The sequence below is a fragment of the Cucurbita moschata genome, unplaced genomic scaffold (genome assembly GCF_002738365.1).
Source record: "Cucurbita moschata cultivar Rifu unplaced genomic scaffold, Cmos_1.0 Cmo_Scf00044, whole genome shotgun sequence".
Lineage (NCBI taxonomy): Eukaryota > Viridiplantae > Streptophyta > Magnoliopsida > Cucurbitales > Cucurbitaceae > Cucurbita > Cucurbita moschata.
Window position 1 is genome coordinate 1,481,490 of NW_019268560.1, and position 21,175 is coordinate 1,502,664.

Sequence of the window (21,175 nt, forward strand, 5' to 3'; positions counted from 1 at the left end):
CCCCCCCCCCCCCCCCCCCCCCTGGACAAAATCAATGATTTCTTATCTGTCAATGCAAGTACATTATTATCATGACACCTTTTATCATTGTTATCATTCTAGATTTGAGCTGTATTGTGTAAGTAAACTTTTCCAATAACTTGACAGTTCCCTCTAAGTTCAAGGAGGTAGTTTATTTGGAAAAATCGATACTCCTTTCAGTTTTTCAATTTCAGACATGGGTGCATGGGAACGCCATTGTTGATATGGTGAGGAATGTAATTTGCTTTCTATGGTCTGAAATAGATGACTTTTGGACTGAGTTTAGTTCTCTGCGTTTGTCTCATCTTTCATTTATTTTTTGTTTAACCATTCTACAAGAGTATAGCTTTACAAGTCGTGTTGCATTACTCTTTATTATTTTGTTCCTGTTGCTTATCCACTTAAAAGCAAATGTATTGTCCAATTATCTTTCATAAAAAAACCATGTTGTGATTATCATTTGCGTTTCCAACACATCAAGGCCATTGGATCGAATGCTATTTCTTATAATTGTTTGTTATCTCCTTTTATCTTAGTTGAAAAGTTTTCCATCATCAGACAATAAACCATCTTGTGATTATCATTTGTGTTTGGTAGGTTGATTCATATTTCATATTTAAATTCACTAATCTATCATACACGGAATTCTTATATGACCAAAACTATTCAATTTTTAGTTTAATAGATAGGTCTATGAATTTTAAAAATTTTCGAACATGGAAATGACTTATTTGACACAAAAGTAAAGATTTAGCCACCTAAATTTTAAGTCGAGAGACCTATTAGACAATTCTGACTGATTGAACTTGTAATTTAACCCAATGGATGAAACTTATATAGATTAATGCTACCGCCTTTTCCTTTCGACTGCCATAGCAATCTGCATTTATTTTCCTTTTTATGCACTGTTAAATGCTTACTTTTTCCCAGCCTTTGAATTACGGCCTGCAATACCACTCTGGAAAACACATGCTTTAGTTTTTATCATTATCATTCAGCAAAGTAGTAAAAGGATTTTGTTATAGTTTCACTGTCATTGGAAGTTTGTTATTTCAAAACCGACTTCATTAGTTGGAATTTCTCAGTATCACTGAAAACCCTCACCTCCAAGACACATCAATTTTCTCCATTTTGGCTCTGAACCTTGTCAAGCTATAAGTATATTAGTTATCTCTGCGACAGCAAACAGATGTTTCCGGCAGGTAAGAATCAATGAAAGATAGAAGAAATCAACTTCCCCCATCGACAAAACTACGAGCCCCACCTGTTCGAGGAAGATAACAATCTTATTGTTGCTTTCAGATTCCATTTCTCTAATGCGTTCTTATCTGACATGTTCTTAGAAGGACTAACATAAAGTTTGTTAATGGTTGCAGCTCGATTCAAAGCGACGGAAGAGATGACCATAGCAGGTGGAATTCTTGATTGCATTCAACCATGGCAGATATGGAGAGTTCAATTGTTATTTATGCAGGGGGTTGTGTATAGCATAGCTTGGACTTTGCTGTGTAGAACTTTTGTTTTGTGATTGAAGCTATATATGTGTGTATGATGTAGTAGTAGTAGTAGTAGAGGCTTAGGGAGTTTCTCCAGAAACAGATCAGTCTGGTCTTGTATCTTCTTTTGGTAAAATCTATATTTTGTTTGTCTTTGGTTTTATTGCGATTGGGGACACAAGGAAGCGGAAAAAGAAACTTGAGAGGCTGCTGAAAATGGTCCATTCTAAGTGTACATGTGAAATTAGCCCAAACGAAGGTGGAAGATTATTGGGAGTGAGTCCCACGTTTGGTTAATTTAATGAAAGATCATGAGTTTATAAGTAAGGAATACATCTTTATTGGTACGAGCCTTTTGAAAAGCCCAAAACAAACCCGCTCATTCCTAACAATACTATCAACCCATTGTTTCCCTCTCATTTGATTTCGTCCTACTCGATTTCTTGCTTAATCAACAAAAATCGTGATTTTTTCCCAACGAAAATCATGATTTGTATTTCTTGATTGATTTTGGTGGATGAAGGATGTTTTTGATCTTCTCTTAGATGGTTTGGTTGAAAAAAATTGAATGATTTTGTGCCTTTCAGTGGATAGCGGATTGGGCTGAAAATGAGTTTTTATTTTTGCTCATCTCTTGGTTTTCTCTCGATTTCTCTTATATTGATTTTGATATATGTATACATTTTTTGTTCATGAAGTTTTTTATTTTATTTTATTTTGGTATGTTTAATGTGAGTTTTCCGGTCTCGAAATGAAGAATTCGAGTTAGAGTTTCGAGAAAGAATGAGTGGACGTATTTGCATATTGTGTAAGTAGATTAGTAGTTTCCTTAAACGCTAATGTTAAGACTCAACAATGAGACTCCACTCACTCATTGGCGTTATAAAAGTAAAATAGACTTTTAATCTAACTTAATTACAAACGATTCAAGAAGGATTGACTTGATTATAATGATTATATCAATAGACAACTTGTTCTACATAAGAATACAATAATTAATTATTAATTTAGTTTAAATTTTTTTTTTTTAATTTTGGAAGCTTTAAACTTTAAAAAGTTTTATTAATACCCTTTAATTTTTCTAAAAAAGAAAAAAAAAATATATATATATATATATACATTTACCAAAGTAATAATAATACCCTTTACGCTTTTATCTTTAAAAAAAAGTTGAAAAATTTTGCTTACTATCAATAATATGGACGAACACTATGTACCTATAAAAGTTCAAAAGTTTTATTGCTTACCCAGACTAAGCAATAAAGTACCTCGGATTTTTTCCTCCGCCTCGGGTTGTCTCGCGATCCCTTCTACAGCTTGGCCCGCAGCAGTACCTTGACCAACCCTAGGTCCAATAGAAGCAAGCCCGACGGCCAATCCAGCAGCAATAACGGAAGCAACAAAAATCAGTGGATTCATAATAAGTTCCTCACACCAAATGAAAGAAATGGTTAATGATACAATCAACCAATGAATTATATAACTTATTATTCCATCGCTAAGATTTATCCAACTAAAAACTCCGAATTGAAGTAATAATATTATTGATATTGAATCGTCAGAAGACTATCGACACCTCATACATTATATCCAAACTCTTTAATGTTATTTTTGAAAGTTCATGAATATTTTTTAAACTTGCTACAAACCCCAGTAGTAAGTATTTTATTTAATTGTTTTTTAAAAACATCAAACGTCTTTTTAAACTCTTAAATATGAATAAAAAATTTTAAAATTGAAGAGTATTTCTTAAACACTTCTTAAAGTTAAAAAAAAAGCTGGTATGAATCGTTATTGGTTTGATACCAACGATAGCCGTCGTTTTAATATGCTAAGGATTCTTCTGTATTTTTAAAAAATATATATATTTTTAAAAATATTTTTGGACATTTTTTTTCAAATTTAAAAGTAGAGAATTGTGATTTAATTAATTTGATTTAGAAAACATATAAAATACTTTTTAATCATATTTAATATTTTAATTAATCAGATCTGTTGTTTTGTGATTATTCTTTTAATTAAATTTCTTTTTGGTCCCTGACTGCAAATACGAAAAAGTGCAAGGATCTGTGTCAAAAATAATACAAAATTGTTTATTTTTTATTTAGTGTTACATAAAATATTCCAATATTTATGACATTTTATGAATTTGGTAAACAAAAACCAAATTTAGATTCATCAAGTAAGAACAATGATAATCAAAATATTGAAGGAAAGACAGAAACTTAATGTAGAAATCACTTCCCTGCTGCTATACACTCAAATATTTTAATTACAATGGAAACAAGTTCGGGCTTCGTTTCAGAGCTCTGTGTCGTCCCTCAAAATGGCAAATCAACTACATCGTGCTCGGGCGTTTTGTACGTGAAACCCGACTCGTCACTCGAATGCCTTTTTACCACACTGGCTCTTTGCACTAACCGTACTAGTGCTTGTACTACTTCAGACATTGGAGGTCGGAATTCGGGCTCGGGCTGCAAAAGGCTCAAAGATTATGATATGAACTAACACTTTCGAATAACCAGTTGTTGATCCTCTAGAAGTGAGATCATGGCACATGTATAGGGTAGTCGTGTTTATTTTCTTAGACTTAGGCTAGAATAAGATGTCTTTTGTTGTGTCGTTTTCAAAGGTGTTTTCAAAACACGTAAGGCTATGTCTGTGTTTTAAGATGAAGGTGACGTTTTATGAAAGTTTAAATGAAGTATACCTGGACACAAAGAGCAATAATGTCGGCGAAGCGCGATAGAGATTTCGCAGGGTACATTCCGTTCAAAGTAGGGTCTACCATTTTTGCCAAGGCGTCGATATCGTGAAGTTGGGGAGTAGCCCATCTCACAAGTGATTGCTCCGATCTCGCCCTCGAACTGATCAATATGAAGGGAATGTGAAACATTACATAGATATATATATATCAGCGAGAAATAGGTATGAATCACGTGTATCGAAGGAAAATTCACCTGTCAAGCGGCTTTCGGCCACTCAAGAGCTCCAACATCACGACCCCAAAGCTATAAACGTCACTTTTGACTGTGTACAAACCCGACAAGGCAAATTCCGGAGCACTATAGCCAAATGAACCAACCATCTGAGTAGATATCTGAAAGAAACATTTGTGTATAATACATCTCGTTAGAAATCAAGTCATAGCTATCACGGAAAACGTGCTAAGAACGACGTAAAAACATGTTTCCGAGCTCGGAAAGAATAAGAATTCTCGAGTGTTAACCTGTCGCCCTGTGTTCGGTGTTAAAGCAGCTAAACCACAATCTGACAAATGGGGATTGAGCTCTTCATCAAGTAAAATGTTTGCACTTTTCAAGTTTCTATGTACAACGGAAGGCAAGCAAACCTCATGCAAGTATCTACAATACAAGAGTTGTGGATCAGAAGAAAATTGGATATCGGTTACGTTTTAGTAAACTCGACGTACTCTAAAGCTCGGGCGGTTCCAAGCGCTACGCGTACACGTGCATTCCAAGTCAGTGTCTTGCTACTTTCATCAGCAAAATGGAGAATGTCGTGTAAACTTCCATTTCCAATGAACTCGTAAACTAGAAGACGCTGACCATATTCCGCACAATAACCATTTAGTGTCACAATGTTCGTATGCCTCAATCGCGACATGTTTGAAACCGCTTCAAGAAAATTGTCTTCCTCTTGTAGTGATAGTGCTGCGTTATCGATTTTCTTTATCGCCATTATCTACATCGTAAAGAAGGATGAGGAATCGACTCACGTTGTTAGGGAGTAAAATTATCAGTAAAGGAAAGGCTGCTCGTTGTAGGAAGAAACAAGATACGAGTAAACAAATCAGGTCAACATCAGAGAACCTATACGACATGATTCGTCTAAGTAATTTGTCGCTATCCTGATTATTTAACTAACCGACCAAAATGCTGTTTTTGCCTCATGTTGCTAATTAATAGCTATAGGAAGCAACTACCTTGTACAAGTAAGTTGTGAGATCCAACATCAGTTGGAGAGGAGAACGAAGCATTTTTACAAGGGTGTGGAAACCTCTCCTTAGCAGACGTGTTTTAAAAACCTTGAGAGGAAACCCGAATGGGAAAGCCCAAAGAGGACAATATTTGCTAACGGTGAACTTGGACCATTACAAATGGCATCAGAGCCAGACATCGTGCGATGTGCCTGCAAGGAAACTGAGCCCCAAAGGGTGTGGACACGAGGCAGTGTGCCAGCACAGACACTGGGCCTCAAAGGGAGGTGGATTGGGGGGTCCCATGTCGATTCAGGAACGACGTGCCAACGAGGACGCTAGGCCCTGAAGGGAGGTGGATTATGAGATCCCAAGTCGGTTAGGGAGGAGAACGAAGCATTTTTTATAAGCATATGGAAACCTCTCCCTAGCAAACGCGTTTTAATAACCTTGAACTGAAGCTCGAAAGGAAAAGCCCAAAAAGGACAAGATCTGCTAGCGGTAGGCTTGGACCGTTAAGGCCAATGGGTCAATAAGTTTCAGGGCTTTCTGTTACGAGGATAGGACAAAAGCATAAACTAACTTCCGTTGTCTTACTCTTTCGAACTTATTTTCGGTGCATTAACGATCGATAACGAGAAGAAGTTTACCTTCCCATTTGGAAACTCCGATTTGTAAACACGACCGAGAGAACCTTCACCAACTATGCATTCTTGGCTAAAACTATTCGTTGCACTTTGAAGAGCAGCCACGGTGTAAGAAGTAGCAGTGATAGGGGACTTCATTCTTTTCACTGATCCATTCGTCGCCTGTAACCTCTCGGGATTTATTTTCTCGGTACGAAGAGGCTTAATATCTCCAACAGCAACAACGCTTTTTCCCCGACGCTCTTCCACCTCAGCATTCACTGAAATAAAGGTTAAGAATCTCATAATCCAAATGAACCATAACTAATATCATTTATCCTACAAACTCAAATGGCATAAAACCAACCATTGTTGCCAAATGACAGCCTTCCACTGGAAGCTCTTAGACCAATGTTCTTGCGTTTTCTCTTCATGATGCAGACAGCGAAAGCAACTAACACAATGAGGGCAATAATTATAGCACCCAAAATTATCCCCACCATAACCAAAACTGACAAGCCTTTGTTCGAGTGGGACGAGCTCGTATCAGAACTTGAGGCAGTATGGGTGCCACCGCCAGACCCGGGATGTCTGGAGCTGTTACGAGATCTACCAGGAGGCGGTGGAGTAAAAGGCGGGGGAGGAGGTGCAGGACTATCATCAAATGAATTTCCATCGTATCTGTTTTATATAGTAGATGTATCGAAAGACGTTATGCAACGGTTCATTATATCAAGATGAATATGCAAACAGAATAACGTGCAATTACTAACATGAAATTTTCGATCGACTTCAGTTCTTGAGGTATCCATCCACTGAAATTATTGTTTGCTACATTTCTGTAATGCAAAGAGAACAAAGAAATAAGGAAAGGAAGAGGATAACGGCCAACTGGACCTCGAGCCACGTTACGTAAGAACTTACAGAGTGGTCAGAGGCAAACTGATGAGATTATTGAGAGAACCAGTCAATTGGTTGTTCTGCAGAAAGCTACATCGTGAAGAACGGATAGAATTAAAACGTGTCGGTTTCAGTTTTTCGAAAGGCTTTTGAAAAAAGTGTAGGAGTAGCAAACACTTACAGGGAAGAAACATTGGATAAAGAGCTCAAGGATTTAGGAAGATCTCCAGTAAAGTTGTTGAAAGAAAGGTCCCTGAAAGAACAACAAAGATTTTGATAGATTAATCAGTTTAGAACAGGATTCCGTCATTGTTTCTCGCATGAGAATCGACACTAACTGTAACAGCCCAAGTCCACCATTAGCAGATATTGTCCTCTTTGGGCTTTCCCTTTCGGGGTTTCCCTCGAGGTTTTTTAAAATGCGTCTACGGAGAGGTTTTCACACGCTTACAAAGAATTCTTCGTTCTCCTCCCCAACCGATGTGGGATCTCACAATTCAACCCCCTTCGAGGTCTAGCATCCTCGAGGCACTCGTTGTTCCCTTTTCCAATCGATGTGGGACTCCCCAATCCACCCCCTTTGAGACTCAACGTCCTTGCTGGCACACCTCTTTGTATCCACCCCCCTTCGTGGCTCAGCCTCCTCGCTGGCACATTCCCCTGTGTCTGGCTCTGATGCCATTTGTAACGGCCCAAGCCCACCGCTAGCAGATATTGTTCTCTTTGAGCTTTCCCTTTCGGGCTTTCCAACCAATGTGGGATCTCACACTGACTCTAAGGATCTATGAGAATGGCCATTTGTGAAGTTCTCGAAACTTAAGAAACAGCTAGCTTTGATGACCTGATGAGATATCAAGAGCTTAAAGAGCTCATCAGCGAAGTCTTTCGAAGGGTAGCGAAGCACCTTTCTTTTTCCCCACTCTGTCAGAACCATGGAGATCTATCATGGTTTCAGATTAACATTCTGTAAGGGACATTCTTGTTATTTGATTACCCACGATTCAAAAAGAAACGCATATTGAAGTGATAGATCCAACAACGAGATATAATTAACACGACTTGTAACCGCCCAAGTCCACCGCTAGCAGATATTGTCCTTTTTAGGCTTTCCCTTTCGGGCTTCCCCTCAAGGCTTTAAAACGCGTCTACTAGGGGAAGGTTTCCACACCCTTATAAACGGTGTTTTGTTCTCCTCCCCAACCAATGTGGGACATCACACGACATAACATGATCAACATCATTAAACTTCACAAAAATGGAAGCATTGCATAACAAACAAACAAATTATAACATAAACAAAAAATGTAAAGGAGGAATCAAGGAAGAATCTTACAACGTCCCCAGGGTAGAAAGATTGGTGAAAACGTCTCCTATCGCCTGAGATAGTAAATTGTGGCTCATATTCCTAACCCGAGATTTCGAGAGAGAAGACAGTCAGGGACATCCAATTCTAATTCAATGACATAAAATATGATAACAAATGTATAGAACTGTAACATCACTCACAAATAACTGAGAGAAGCCATGGTGGAAAAGGAATAAGGAAGATTACCACTTAAGCTGTTTTTCGCCATATTTCTACACAAATCATGGATTAGAAGTAAGCAACTAAACACGAACAAACCGACAAGTCGAAAGACGATTAAACATACAGTCTCGTGAGATTCGGCGGCAATTGGTAAGGAATCGAGTCATGAATAAGGTTGTCGCTTATATCACTGAAGAACACAGATAGTAAGTAAGATTGTGGATCCTAGCATGAACTCAAAGACAAGAAAATGGCATAATAATCGTTTGCTCACAGTTCTTTCAATGACAAAAGACTCGAAAGCGCATAACCCATCGTTCCATTCAGCTCTAAACCAGAAATCTCACTATTGCAATAAACAGTAAATCAGTTCATTTGAAGTAATCAAGCGATTGAGTATCAAAAAAGCATCATCAATATCAGTTCATCACTCACATTGACACAACAGCAGACCCTTCACAAGCCACCCCCTTCCATGACTCTGCACATGGATCCCCACCACTAGCAATCCAACCAGTCAGCTGAGAAGGACTGTTCAATGAAGTGTATATAACTTGCAAAGCTTGAACTACAACACCACAAGAAAACACTCAGATGAATAACAAGCCAAACAAGCGTGTTCATCATTTAAAAGATCATAACTCAAACAAGAACAGAGGAAATCTCAGAAACTAAGATGAATCTTCTTCATTAATCGAATACAAATGAACATTTAGGTACTTTCTCCCCCAATTTCCTTCACTCATCTGGGTTTTCCCTAAAAATCGACATATGAACAATGAACAAATCAAACATCACTGAAGAACATACATTAATCGCATTTCAAACAAACAACCCAATCCACCAAACCCAGATGAAAAAACAGAGCAGAAAGAGGGGGAAACAGCAATCCGATCAAAACAAAGGATGAAAAAGAAATCAACCGATTACCCACCATCAGAATCATGAGTAAGAGCAGGAGAAACAGGAATAAAACCAAAGATCAACAAGAAAATCATCAAGATGAAGACCCACAGAGCCATTACAACGCCAAGCACATTCAGGGATGCTCTGTTAGGCTGTTGTTTATGGGTTTAAAGCATAGAAAGAAGGGCAGAATGCTAAGAAGAGGGGTGAAGGGAGAAGGAGTAGCAGCAGAAGTAGTAGTTGAAGGAGAGATCGGTGGGCAGTGGACAGAAGCATCGCCATAAAAGAAAGTGACAGCTAGAGAGAGAGAGAGAGAAAGGGATTCAAAGATTGTGGAAGAGTAATGAAGAGAGAGAAGTGGAAAAAAGTGGAGGAAGAGTGTGTCGGCGACAAAGGGAAGGGGACGGGGGATTAAAATTCTGGAAACTAGCAATTACAGGTGAAAGGTGAGGCCTGTTCTTTGTTTATTCCACGTTTTTGTGCATTTTCCAAAAAAAAAAAAGAAAAAAAAACTATGGAACGAAAATGCATAGATTATCTTAAACATTTTAATATTATTTATAGATAATTATTAGTATGTTTCAAACGTGATAATATTTCTTTATTTTTTAAATTTACTAACTTTTTTGAAAATTAAAAATTATTTTTTTAAAACCAAAGTGTAGAATTCAATAGTATTTTTAAGATTATTATAAATATTAAAAATATTGGTCGGTGTTCCTTATAAATGTTTGATATTTGAATTTAATCAGATTTTAATTATTAATATATATATATATATATTTAAAGAGTTTTAAAAAATAAAATTTAAAGAAAAAAAAAAGAACATTGGACAGCATTTATAGCAGGGTACGTTTTTAATTTCTGTTGTCCTTTGTGTCTTTTTCCTTTTATTGTATTTTACTTTTGGGGTGGGGATTGTTTTTGAAGGATATAAATTCATCTCATTTTCCTAAATAAAAATAATAATAAAACATATTTTTAAAAACTTTTTAAACTAGACTCAGTTTCTAATATATTACCATACATATATTCCAAAACTCGGGAAATATTTTGTTTTTTTAATTAAATATTTTCGGTCAAATATAATTATCTATTTAAATTTAAAAAAAAAACACGATTATTGTTTTATTATGTCAATTAGTTCTTAACACGCGATTGCTTTCGAAGTTTTTTAACGTTGTACTTTCGGTTTGGGTTGAAGTTAGGAGGGGAAGACCGGGTGCTTTGACTCTCGTCTTGTTTTGGTGTCTTTTTGTAACTAACGTTCAGGTTCAATTTATTTTGTCTCTTATCTTATTTGGCATATTCGGTAATTAATAATTATATAAAATTATTGAGTATTATTATACGTATAAAAACATTAATCACAAGTTTAAAAAAAAATACTGCATTTAATAATCTTATTTTTATTTTTTATTCTCTACAAAGGGTAGTACGGTCATTTGACATCCTTTTACTAATTAATTTAGTGACAATTTAATTAGTAATTATGGGTTTGTTTAATTAACTTGTGTTTTTTCTCCTTTTTCATCAATTAAAAAATTAAATTATAATTACTCGTAATTACATTTTGAAAATTTATTAAACTTCAAATTCCTCAATCATATAAAATAAATACTTGTTTTTTTTTAATTTCGTAACATTAAATATTTTTTCTGAAATTATAAAAATTAATATATATATATATATATATATATTGTGAAATAAAGGCGATAAAATAATTCAAAATTGATTGCCCTATGGTACAAGATTGATTTATGAATAATTATTGCTCAATAGGGCGGGTCCAATATCACAATTTTATTGCCTTTTGCATTTATGGTTCATCCACTCTTTTACAATAATGTTACCCTTTAAATGTTATATATATATATATATCTCTCGGATATTTACGACATTTAAAGTATTAAAAACAAAATTAATTTATTGAAAATTATTCGAAGGATTTTTTTACGTCCATCTAAAGTTGCTCGTTACTTATTTATTATTATTTTTAAATTAAAATTGTTGAATAAAACTATTGTAAACTCAATTAGAGCGTTTTACAATCTTGAGGGCAAATATTTTTTTTTGTATGATTATTTTTGTTATATATATATTCGGTGGAAAATTGATTCTTTTATATTTGCATGGTTGAATTGAGAACAGCTCCAGTCTCGTGGGTCTCCAACCCTACCTATTGCTTTCGCTCTCAGATCTGACTTGGGACTTGATCCAGAAAGAAGAGGCTGAATACTGTGCCACGTCTTCGGTTAAAAAATTAATTTTGTCTTTTCTTATAGGTTTATAAGAGTAGGAGTACAGTGAAGTCACAAGGTTTTGCTCAAGTTTTAGAGGCGAACAACGAGTTAGCAAAAGAAGGGAAGCTCTGCACAGAGAGGAAGCTTAGTGTAGGGCAAGATGTTTAATTACTAGCAGCAAAAGTATAAAAGTATATTCCGCAAGTAAGCTACGCACTTTACTCTCTAAATAAAGTATATATTTTAAAATAAAGTATTAACGATTTTTATGAAATATTTACGGTAAAAATATTATATAAGTTAAAATGTATTTTTATTAATTTAGTTTGATATATAATATGAATATAAAAATAAAAAACTTTTTAGGAATATTTTATTTAGAAAAATGAAAAAAGGGAGTGGGCCCCGGTTGGCTTCCCAACGTCCAACTCAAAATTGTGGCTGACTCGGAAAGGAACCCGCGGAAACAGGGGGAGAGGGACGGGCGGCACCGACTTGGGGTTAGTTTCGGACAAAATGACCAAAATGTACAGTTACGGAGGGTTCCCTTTTTGGACTTCCCAGTGGCGCGTCTGACTTTTCACTTTCTGCCAAACCTTTGCAAGTATAAAAATAATCCTCATAAATGCGTCTTGTGTGCTCGGGCCCACTCACTGAGTCCTTTACAAGACACAAAAAACTGAACCCATCTCTGTCCAAACTAAATGTGACCTGGCAGGGGTCTTTAAAAAAATTTAAATTGAGTAATTTATTGTTACTATATAATTATATATATTTTTTATTCATTATTATTTTTAACGATTTTTAAAAATAATTTTTAATTGAAAGTAATTGTTCATAATAAATAATTGAAATCGAGTAGTAAATAAATATTTTATGAATTAACATTTTACAAAAAAAAAAATTAAATTAAATTAAATAATTGAGTTAGGTATGATATTGTCTAAAGCTCTCGGAGTTTTGCTTTAGGCTTTCCGATAAGGCCTTTAACACAACTCTCCACAATGGTATGATATTTTCCCCCAAAAGGCTTCTAACACGACTCTTTACACTAGTATGATTTTGTCCACTTTGAGTGTGAGCCCTCGTGGCTTTGCTTTAAGCTTCCCCAAAATGCCTCATCACACCAATGGAGAGACTCACCACACTTCCCCAAAAGGCCTCTAATACGGCTCTCTACAATGTTATGATATTGTCCCCCCAAAAGGCCTCTAACACGACTCTCTACAATGGTATAATATTGTCCACTTTGAGCATAAGCTCTCATGGTTTTGCTTTAAGCTTCCCCAAAATGTCTTACACCAATGGAGAGACTCTGGTATGATATTGTTTACTCCGGGTATAAACTCTCATGGCTTTGTTTTAGGCTTCCCTAAAAAGTTTAGCACGAATGGAAAGAATATTCTTTGATTATAAACTCACGACCATTCCCTAAATTAGTCAGTGGGACTTTCATCCAACACCCGATAATACCTTTAGTTAATAGGTGTAAGAGGAAGGTCAACCCGATAATACCTTTAGTTAATAGGTGTAAGAGGAAGGATGGGTTGACCTTGGTTTTGCGGCATGACCGATGGTCAATTGAGTTGGGATAGTTCAAACTAATGTTATCATTATTATATGTATTTAATGATTTGAATTTGATAATTTTTAATTTAATGGTAAATATTGAATAAGTTGTATCTATAACTATACAATTGAAACGTTACATAAATTTTACAATTAAATAGTTAAGTAATTAATTTTGAATTGTTCTAATGTTAAATAAAAATATATAAAACAAAAGTTTAGTTATTATTTAAAATCATATTTCATATATACAAAATGAAAAAAAAAACAAAATTAATTAAATGAAAAAGGGCTTCAAACACAATTAATATATATATATATATATATATATATTATATTTCAGTGCGAAGTTTGGTTAGCCCATCCAGTGCATGAACCCACTAAATGGACTTGTATGCATACACGCTCATGCTTCTGAAAACTAATGGAAAAAAGAAACGTGTATCGTACCATGGTGTACGTGTCCGTACAAATCACATTGGAGAACTATTTCGTACTCGTGACATACAGCATGCATAAGATCCTGTATTTTCAAATCATGGTACATGGTTATGATACACATCATGCTTCCATACTTTTCATGACATACGTGTACCTGTAATTTCATTCATTTTTATTATACATGGCTCGTTAGGTGTCTCACAGGGCATAACGAGAACATGGTATTGTAAACATACATGAATTGACATACTGAAAGTACATGCATCATAAAAATATCATAAACATCACATTATACATGTAACAACGGGTAGATAAGCCACATAGTATGAATTATTTATACAACAACAGTAAGATCGCTAAATTGTAGTTTAGTCTAATGTAAAGTCACTAATGTTCTACATCAATGTTTGTTGGATCCCACTTATTAAGATCTAAGTAAGGTATGACTTTTCAAGACATAATTAATATGGTTGAACGATGAAAGTCCCACATAAACTAATTTAAGGAATAATCATGTGTTTATAATCCGATAATACTCTAGCAAATTTAGAGAATTATAATGTGTTTATAATCAGGGAGGGACAATATTCATAGGAAAGCGACTAAAACTTATTATTCAAAATGGACAATATTCGTACTACCATGGAAAGTCATGTTCATACTACTGGGAGAGGAACGAATATTTTCGTGGGTTCGAAATCTATGTGTTCCTGAAAGCCACAGGATCGAAGTTTGATCTGGTTGTTGGGAAGAAGGGAAGAATTCATGGCTCTTGGAGCTTGAGTGTGCGAAGAGAATGACCCAATCTTTGAAAATGAAGTCCGAACGAACGCAGAAAGAAACAAGGATACCGACCTTTGTCCATTTCAGTCTCTTCGTGGTTCTTCTTTGAAGGTTCGATTCAATCTTTAGGTATGAACAAGAAAGGATTGGCAATATTGATGCGAACCAGGATGAGACCTAACAACGATCTCACCAAGCTCTCTCTGTCCCCTCTTCCTGTATGTTCGCTGTTCCCTTTTTGCTTTTTAGTTTAGGGTTGAGTTCAAGTGATTGTCAGCCCTAATCGTTGTTGAATTTCTCTTCCTAATTTGGCTTTGTTTAGTATCACTGAGTCTCGAGAATTCAGGAAATTCTTATCTGATCAATATAGCGTTGTTCACAATTTATATGATTTTTGATACAGAACCGGATGCAATCTAATCCACAGGAATCAAGTGGACGTGTAATGGAGCATAGTTCGGACGATGCTGTAAAACGGCTCGATTTCTCAGGCAACGCAGAAAGGTTTTTTGAAAATTTATGTACTGGAATGTAGAAATTGTGTATTTTATCATCCAGACTATGCTGTACTTTACGCCAGAAAAGCTAAAGGTCATTTATGATCAATGTTGTCAGAGATTTCGATATTGTGCGTGGATGGATGCATTCGGCCATTTCAATGAAGGAAATGGAAGGTCTAGATGCCGTGCTTAATGATTTTTCAAAGGTAAGTCTATAAATGTAAATGGATTGTATTAATTTCTACACATTTCATATTATATTCCTATGGTTGAACTCATGATTTGATTTTGGATGTGATTGTTTTTGTGTATAAGTTCCTGTTCCTTCTTAATTACTCAGGGCTATTTCAGTCTCTCCCTTGACAATCGCCGTAAATTGCTTCGCCTGCTTGCCAAAGAGTATGACTTCAATAGAACACAAGTTCGTGCTCTGATGAAGCAATATCTTGGTCTTGAGCTACCTAGTGGTAAGATTAGTTTTGCTTTGTTTTTTTCATGAACATTGTATTATATATGATGGTAGATGTAGAATTGTAGATTGATTTGCATCAGGTTTTCGACTTCAGGTGATAATGCACAATCTGCTGGACAACAAGATGACACCCCACTTTCTGCTTTCTACCATCTTGAGCGAAATTTGAGGCATGCTCTAAAACCAACATACGAAGTTCTTTTTGAGCGGCTTAACACACATCCTGGTGGGCTGGGGTTCTTGTCCATTCTACGAGCTGATATTCTCTCTATTCTTGAGTAAGATCATGATTGATGTTATTTTCATTTCATTCTGATGGGTTCATCTAATTTTAATTGGGAGCCATTTGAAGTGTTGAAAAATGTGTGTTATAACTAAGTCTTTTCAAATAATTAAGAAGTTGTGAACCTTGTGAACCGGTGATAGATCATCGAGAACTGGAAGCGCCTCTTTAAAAAGAGGTGTATGGTGACTTTGTATTATCAAAGAGGAAAGCATTGTGTCTTGAGGGAATTGGATACCGACTTTAAGGAAAAAGTCAGTATGTGGCTCAGTTCTGCTGAAAAAAGATTTGTTAAATAATAATAAGAAAAAAAAAATTAGTGAACTCGTTGCAGATGATTGAGAGCTGGAAACATTTCTATCAGAAAAGATGATTTAATGACTTTGTTTCATCAGAGAGGAAAACACTGCATCTTTGAGGGCACTGGATACCTACTTAAAGGAGAAACTTAGTATGTGGCTCAGTCCTGCTGTCTTGGAGCTTCACCAAATAACTTGGGATGACCCTGCTTCTTTACTAGAGAAAATTGTAGCTTATGAGGTGCATTTTCTTTCCTTGGTCACTCTTATACCTTTTGTTATACACATTGCTTATTTTTTCCAACCCATTCACAGGCTGTGCATCCCATCAGCAATCTTATTGATCTTAAGAGAAGGCTCGGAGTTGGCCGACGTTGTTTTGGATATCTACACCCTGCAATACCAGGTTTATTTCTCCCCTCCCCCTCCTCCTCACGCGCATTTCTTGGTTATTGCAGCTAATCATACCGTGCATCATCGGCTGATTATAGCTAAGATAAAAGTATTATCAAATTATTCCTCTGGAAAACTTGAAGACTTCACAAATTAGGACAACTTAATCTGCTAGTCATTATGTATGTACTTAAGTTGGAAAATTTCTTATTGGTTGTCTGCATTATTTGGATGGAAACTGCATGATTATTAAAATAATGAAGATTTAGGATCCATCTGTGGTACTTGTGTAAATCCTTGTGTTCATCTTCTACCGTGATCTTTGGATTTGTGGCGGGTCTTATTATGCAGAAATTATGGGTTTGGGTGCAGAACAATAATGGAATTATGTTGAAATGATAACTTCATATTATACATTATAATCTCAAGGTTTTCTCCAGGTGAACCTCTTATTTTTATTGAAGTTGCACTTTTGAAGAATGTGGCTCAAACAGTACAGGTTGTTTTCTGCATCTATAACCTATTATTAATTTATTTTGTTTTTAGTAACACTCATTTGTTCCTTGTTTGGTAGGAAGTTTTGTGGGATGATCCCCCGATACCTGAAAGTGAAGCAACCTGTGCATTGTTTTACTCTATATCCTCTACAAAGGCATGTATAAGTTTTGATGTTATTTACTGCAAAAATAGAAAGCTTTGGGAAGACGTTAAATATATCGTCAGAAAGGTGTAAACACAATGCTGTCTGAAAAATATTTCCCTCTTGCAATACAAGAACGTTACTCGATAGGACATTAATTGCACTTTCCATAAACACTCCTATATAGTTTTTAAAATGTGTTACTTTCAAGTTCTCTTAAAAAAACTGCTCCTTTTCAGATTTTTTTAAAATTTATTTTTCATTTTCTAAAATCAAATTTGTAATATAATTATATAAAAAACATCCGAGAATTTTAAAAATGTATATAGTTGATGAATACGATTGGCTATCAAGAGGGGTATGATCCTTGTTTCGTTATTCTATGTAATAATTATTGGCGAAGTTAGATTTTGTAATTTTTTGTATATGTGCCCTTTTTGCTCTTTGAAAATGGTTGATTTGGTCTTAAATGTTGATAATAATGTATCTTTTTACGTTCTGATATTAAACCATTGAAATTTTGCAGCCTGGCTTATCAGGAATCAATCTTGGGAAGTTCCTCATTAAGCGAGTAATCACACTTGTGAAGAGAGACATGCCATTTATCAGTGTACGTATTCTCGAGACTATTTGGCCAGATTATGGCAAGTTTTGAAGTAAAAGTTTTCTGCTAGACCTCATGTGAACAATGTTACAGAAAGCAGCCTGAACTCTGTAACCTTATTATTTCTTTGACCATCCATGTTGCTTGAATGTTAAAACATTTGAAGTTACTTTAGATGGTGGCATCGACTGGCTGTAAGAAGCAGCTATGGAGGAGGTTTCATTGTTTATTCTCACGTACAATATTTTGTCTGCCACCAACTCTGTCTTTATTCACTAAATTTCAAATTTGTCCATACCTCTCTGTGCAAAGAGGAAGTTGAAGCCCTCTTCATAGTTAGGCTTTGCAGAACGATGTGTTTCATGTTAGAGAAAAAATTTCTATTCGTAAGGAGTTCCATCCTCCTATGAAGGGGGATTGAGGGAGAGAGAGCCAGAATGAGAGAGAAAGGCAGAGGACAAGAGACCAAAGGAAAAGTGAAGTGGGTACAAAGTAGTTGAACTAAAGGGATATTTTGGGCTATAAAAATTTAATATGATATGAGGATATTTGATAGTGCATCTACAAGATCACTCTGGATGATAGACATATAGTTTAATTGATCAATTACAATATCCTCTTCATCCGTTTGAATGATTGAAGTTTTGAATCCTGTTTTTTAAAGCTTCATTTCCCCTTAAATGACACTACCACTTTCTTAGTCGCTTGCAATAGTCACTAATTTGGAGGTATATACTCTGCAGACATTTGCAACTCTAAGTCCAATCCCAGGTTTCATGCAGTGGCTCCTATCAAAGTTGGCATCTCAATCAAATCTCGACGAGGTAGAGGTTGCAACACGCACACCCGGAGATGAATCTGTTTCCACTTTCTGGGAGAATATACTTGAACCGGAGGAGGAAAGACTGCTCATTGAATCATCAGAGTAAAAGAATTCGTTTATCATTTGTTTCATTTCCAGCCTCAAAGAATGGTTAGTGATGTTTTCGCCAATGCACTGACATTCTCATTGACGTCTTGCAGAGATTTTGTCACCGGAAAGAATGGCATGGAAATCATGTTCAAGTTATTGACTTTGTCAAACCATGAGTGGATCAGTTCGACAAAATTGCTTTCAGCATTAAAACGCCCTCTAATGCGCTTGTGTGCCAGGTATAGATTTTAGTTTTATGGATTAAGGTTATGTAGCCTTGGTGTAGGAGAGAATTGAAGGCTAATTGATAATTTTATGCCATTTGGTTGATTTTAGGTACCTTGTGGAAGAGAAAAAGAGAGGAAAAGCTCTAGATTCTGTAGCAAACTTTCACCTGCAAAACGGAGCAGTACGTATCTTTCCCTCAATTAGCAGAAAAGGAAACTTTTACTGGAGTTTTTTATTTTTGGTTTTTGAAAATTGTGCTCGTTTTCTTACGACTTCCTTATCATGGTTTTCATATTTCTTAAGTAAACATTTGAATTCTTAGTCAAATTTCTAAAACAAAAACAAGTTTTTTAAAAAATTATTTTTTTCCGTTTTCAAAATTTAGCTTGGATGGTTAAAACAGTTCTAAAAAGTAAAGAACGAACAGAGAAATCATTAGGTGGAAGTGATTTTTACAATCTTAATTTTCAAAAAATCAATAACTAAATCAAAGGTTGTCAAGGGGGGATCTCGAATATCAATTTGGACCTTTTATTATCTTTGGAAGTGTGCTGGTTTTTTAATTGGCTTTTTAGCGTTATACTTCAAATCGACAGAAGTAATATGCCCTCGAAGTGTTGGGGCTTTGATTTGCTGTTCTTAAATGTGGAACAGATAATTGAGAGACTTAACTGGATGGCAGATCGATCCGTCAAAGGCCTCCTTCAAAGTGGAGGCATCATGGTGAACTACGTTTACAGGTATTCTCCTTCAAACATTTCATGGCTTCTCTTTGAAGTACTGAGATAGCAATATAACTATGAACATTCCCACCAACATCTAACTATTTATGACGTTATAGGATGGAGAAAATAGAAGAATATGCTCATTCTTACTTCAGCACTGGCCAAATACATTCCTCACCTGACATTCTTCGTTACGTCGAGGTAAGTTCGTGTATGTCGGCCAATGTTAATTGTTCATCAAATGCTTACCGACAAGTTACATCTCGTTCATTTTCTTGTTTTTAGACCAAAAAGTTACAGGATGAATCTACAGAGTAGACAAATTTCTGGAAGATTCAATTGGTACATCACCATCCCTAAAGATCTATAATTATTTATTCCTCTCTGCTGCCATTATTGTTTCTGCTGGCTATAAATCATACTGTGGTCTGTGGGAGGTTAGATCTTATAGAATGATAAGATATCCGATGGTGTAGCATAGCATCACTAGAATATGGCATTTTATTCAAGAAAAAGACTTGTGTTATGTAAATAATCTTTATATAGCTCACAGATCAAGCGCTTTTGCGCCAAAGATGAATGGGGATACACACAAAAGTAGCAAAAGTAAATCGTAAATATCACTTCAATTTTAAAATAGAATGGTTTTAAAGTGCTTCTAATTGGTGTATTTTTTCCTTATGGCATGAATTAAAATGTTACCTTGAATATATAATCTTATGCTTGAAGCTCGCCGACGTTGACCGATTTGCCATATTTTGACCTTTTCTTCCTTCAATTTCTGAGCCGGTTTCAACTGTACCCATAATAATACGATTTTAGAGCCTTATTGGAAGGTTTTGGAGGAAGAAAATGTCCTAAATCGGCTAAAATGTAAGAAACTATTTGGATCAGCCTACTTAATTAGTGCTTATAAGATGAGCATATTTATGAAATGCTATTGAATTTATCTATGATATGTGATTGAATTAGATTGTATCTATGTACATTAAGTGATTAATGGGTTATAAGTAACTAATTGAAATTTCTATTCAAGTGTTGCTTGTAGGATGCGTATGATTATGAGTTATTTTGGAATGTACGTTTTATATATAGTAAATTATGATCGAAACGATTGTATTGACGTGTTAAAGCATGTTAGTGATTAAGAATGCATGGATATGTTCAAAAATGGTAAATTATTATGAACTCCTAGGGTTTATGAAATTGGAGATGTGAAAGATAGAATTGATTGGACATTAATTTGTATAAGCTCGTTAGTAAATGAGAGTATGGAGAAATGTTCCGGTTTATGTTAATGTGTATATTATGCATACCTAAATGGTAATTACACGTTGTGTATTGAGTAGCCACTAAGACCAATAGAAGTGAATTACCATAAGTCGCACTTCACCTTGCCGTGTATTGAATTGCTAATAGGGGAATGATAAATAGCTTAACTAGATTACTCGAACCCTAGTACGCTTAAACATTAGGAAGAGCTCAAAGGAGGAAGTTCATGTGTTCGGTGAAGCTAGATAGTATGAACAAATTATTGAATAGGACATGTAACACCTAGTTGATGAAAAATCTTTCATCTTAGAGGTCATGAGGCATCAATGATTGTGATATGAGCTTAGAGAAGCTAGACGACATGATATCGATCATTAAAGTAGGTCATATGAT

General features: G+C 35.4%; 3 protein-coding genes across 7 annotated transcripts in view; 2 read left to right on the top strand and 1 right to left on the bottom strand.

The window, feature by feature from the left end:
* Positions 1-1,680, top strand: part of LOC111434110 (chromatin remodeling protein EBS-like) — a 4,823-nt gene extending 3,143 nt beyond the window's left edge. Inside the window, exons 5-6 of one of the 4 annotated variants that reach the window (XR_002708897.1) lie at positions 148-248; positions 1,398-1,680. Coding sequence is in view for 2 of the 4 variants with exons in the window: in XM_023071419.1 (XP_022927187.1) it covers positions 1,398-1,424 (27 nt within the window). In the remaining 2 variants the exon portion in view is untranslated. Of the gene's footprint in view, positions 1-147; positions 249-1,223 lie in introns of all 4 variants that reach the window. The other 3 variants (XR_002708898.1, XM_023071420.1, XM_023071419.1) reach the window with 3 other exon arrangements.
* A 1,985-nt stretch (positions 1,681-3,665) lies between these two features.
* Positions 3,666-9,866, bottom strand: LOC111434109 (protein STRUBBELIG-RECEPTOR FAMILY 8-like). The gene is made up of 16 exons (XM_023071418.1): positions 9,446-9,866; positions 8,947-9,079; positions 8,786-8,857; positions 8,636-8,701; positions 8,490-8,561; positions 8,317-8,388; positions 7,165-7,236; positions 7,008-7,073; positions 6,857-6,922; positions 6,451-6,764; positions 6,108-6,364; positions 4,951-5,222; positions 4,747-4,882; positions 4,478-4,617; positions 4,228-4,384; positions 3,666-3,991 (listed from the first exon to the last, which is right to left on the bottom strand). The coding sequence occupies exons 1-16, from the start codon at positions 9,531-9,533 to the stop codon at positions 3,839-3,841; spliced, it is 2,136 nt and encodes a 711-aa protein (XP_022927186.1). The 5' UTR covers positions 9,534-9,866; the 3' UTR covers positions 3,666-3,838.
* Positions 9,867-14,333: 4,467 nt separating this feature from the next.
* On the top strand, positions 14,334-20,160 carry LOC111433988 (malonyl-CoA decarboxylase, mitochondrial). 2 transcript variants are annotated; one of them, XM_023071277.1, is made up of 16 exons: positions 14,334-14,671; positions 14,857-14,957; positions 15,069-15,159; positions 15,294-15,420; positions 15,520-15,703; positions 16,104-16,248; positions 16,323-16,413; positions 16,841-16,899; positions 16,975-17,052; positions 17,567-17,650; positions 18,388-18,569; positions 18,668-18,796; positions 18,894-18,966; positions 19,440-19,525; positions 19,627-19,711; positions 19,796-20,160. In XM_023071277.1, exons 1-16 carry the CDS (start codon positions 14,585-14,587, stop codon positions 19,826-19,828), a joined length of 1,635 nt encoding a protein of 544 aa, XP_022927045.1. In that variant the 5' UTR covers positions 14,334-14,584; the 3' UTR covers positions 19,829-20,160. The 2 variants fall into 2 exon arrangements, with proteins under 2 accessions (XP_022927045.1, XP_022927046.1); XM_023071278.1 differs by lacking the exon at positions 19,796-20,160 and having other exon boundaries at positions 19,468-19,525.
* Positions 20,161-21,175: the final 1,015 nt, after the last annotated feature.

Excerpts from the sequence above, each read along its gene's own strand:
- LOC111434109 (XM_023071418.1), bottom strand. The coding sequence starts at position 9,533 with ATGGCTCTGTGGGTCTTCATCTTGATGATTTTCTTGTTGATCTTTGGT. Across the intron at positions 9,080-9,445 it reads TCTTACTCATGATTCTGATG|TTCAAGCTTTGCAAGTTATA; the intron begins GTGGGTAATCGG and ends GTGGTGTTGTAG. Across the intron at positions 4,883-4,950 it reads GGAACCGCCCGAGCTTTAGA|ATACTTGCATGAGGTTTGCT; the intron begins GTACGTCGAGTT and ends CTTGTATTGTAG.
- LOC111433988 (XM_023071277.1), top strand. The coding sequence starts at position 14,585 with ATGAACAAGAAAGGATTGGCAATATTGATGCGAACCAGGATGAGACCT. Across the intron at positions 16,249-16,322 it reads AGAAAATTGTAGCTTATGAG|GCTGTGCATCCCATCAGCAA; the intron begins GTGCATTTTCTT and ends ACCCATTCACAG. Across the intron at positions 18,797-18,893 it reads CTAATGCGCTTGTGTGCCAG|GTACCTTGTGGAAGAGAAAA; the intron begins GTATAGATTTTA and ends GGTTGATTTTAG.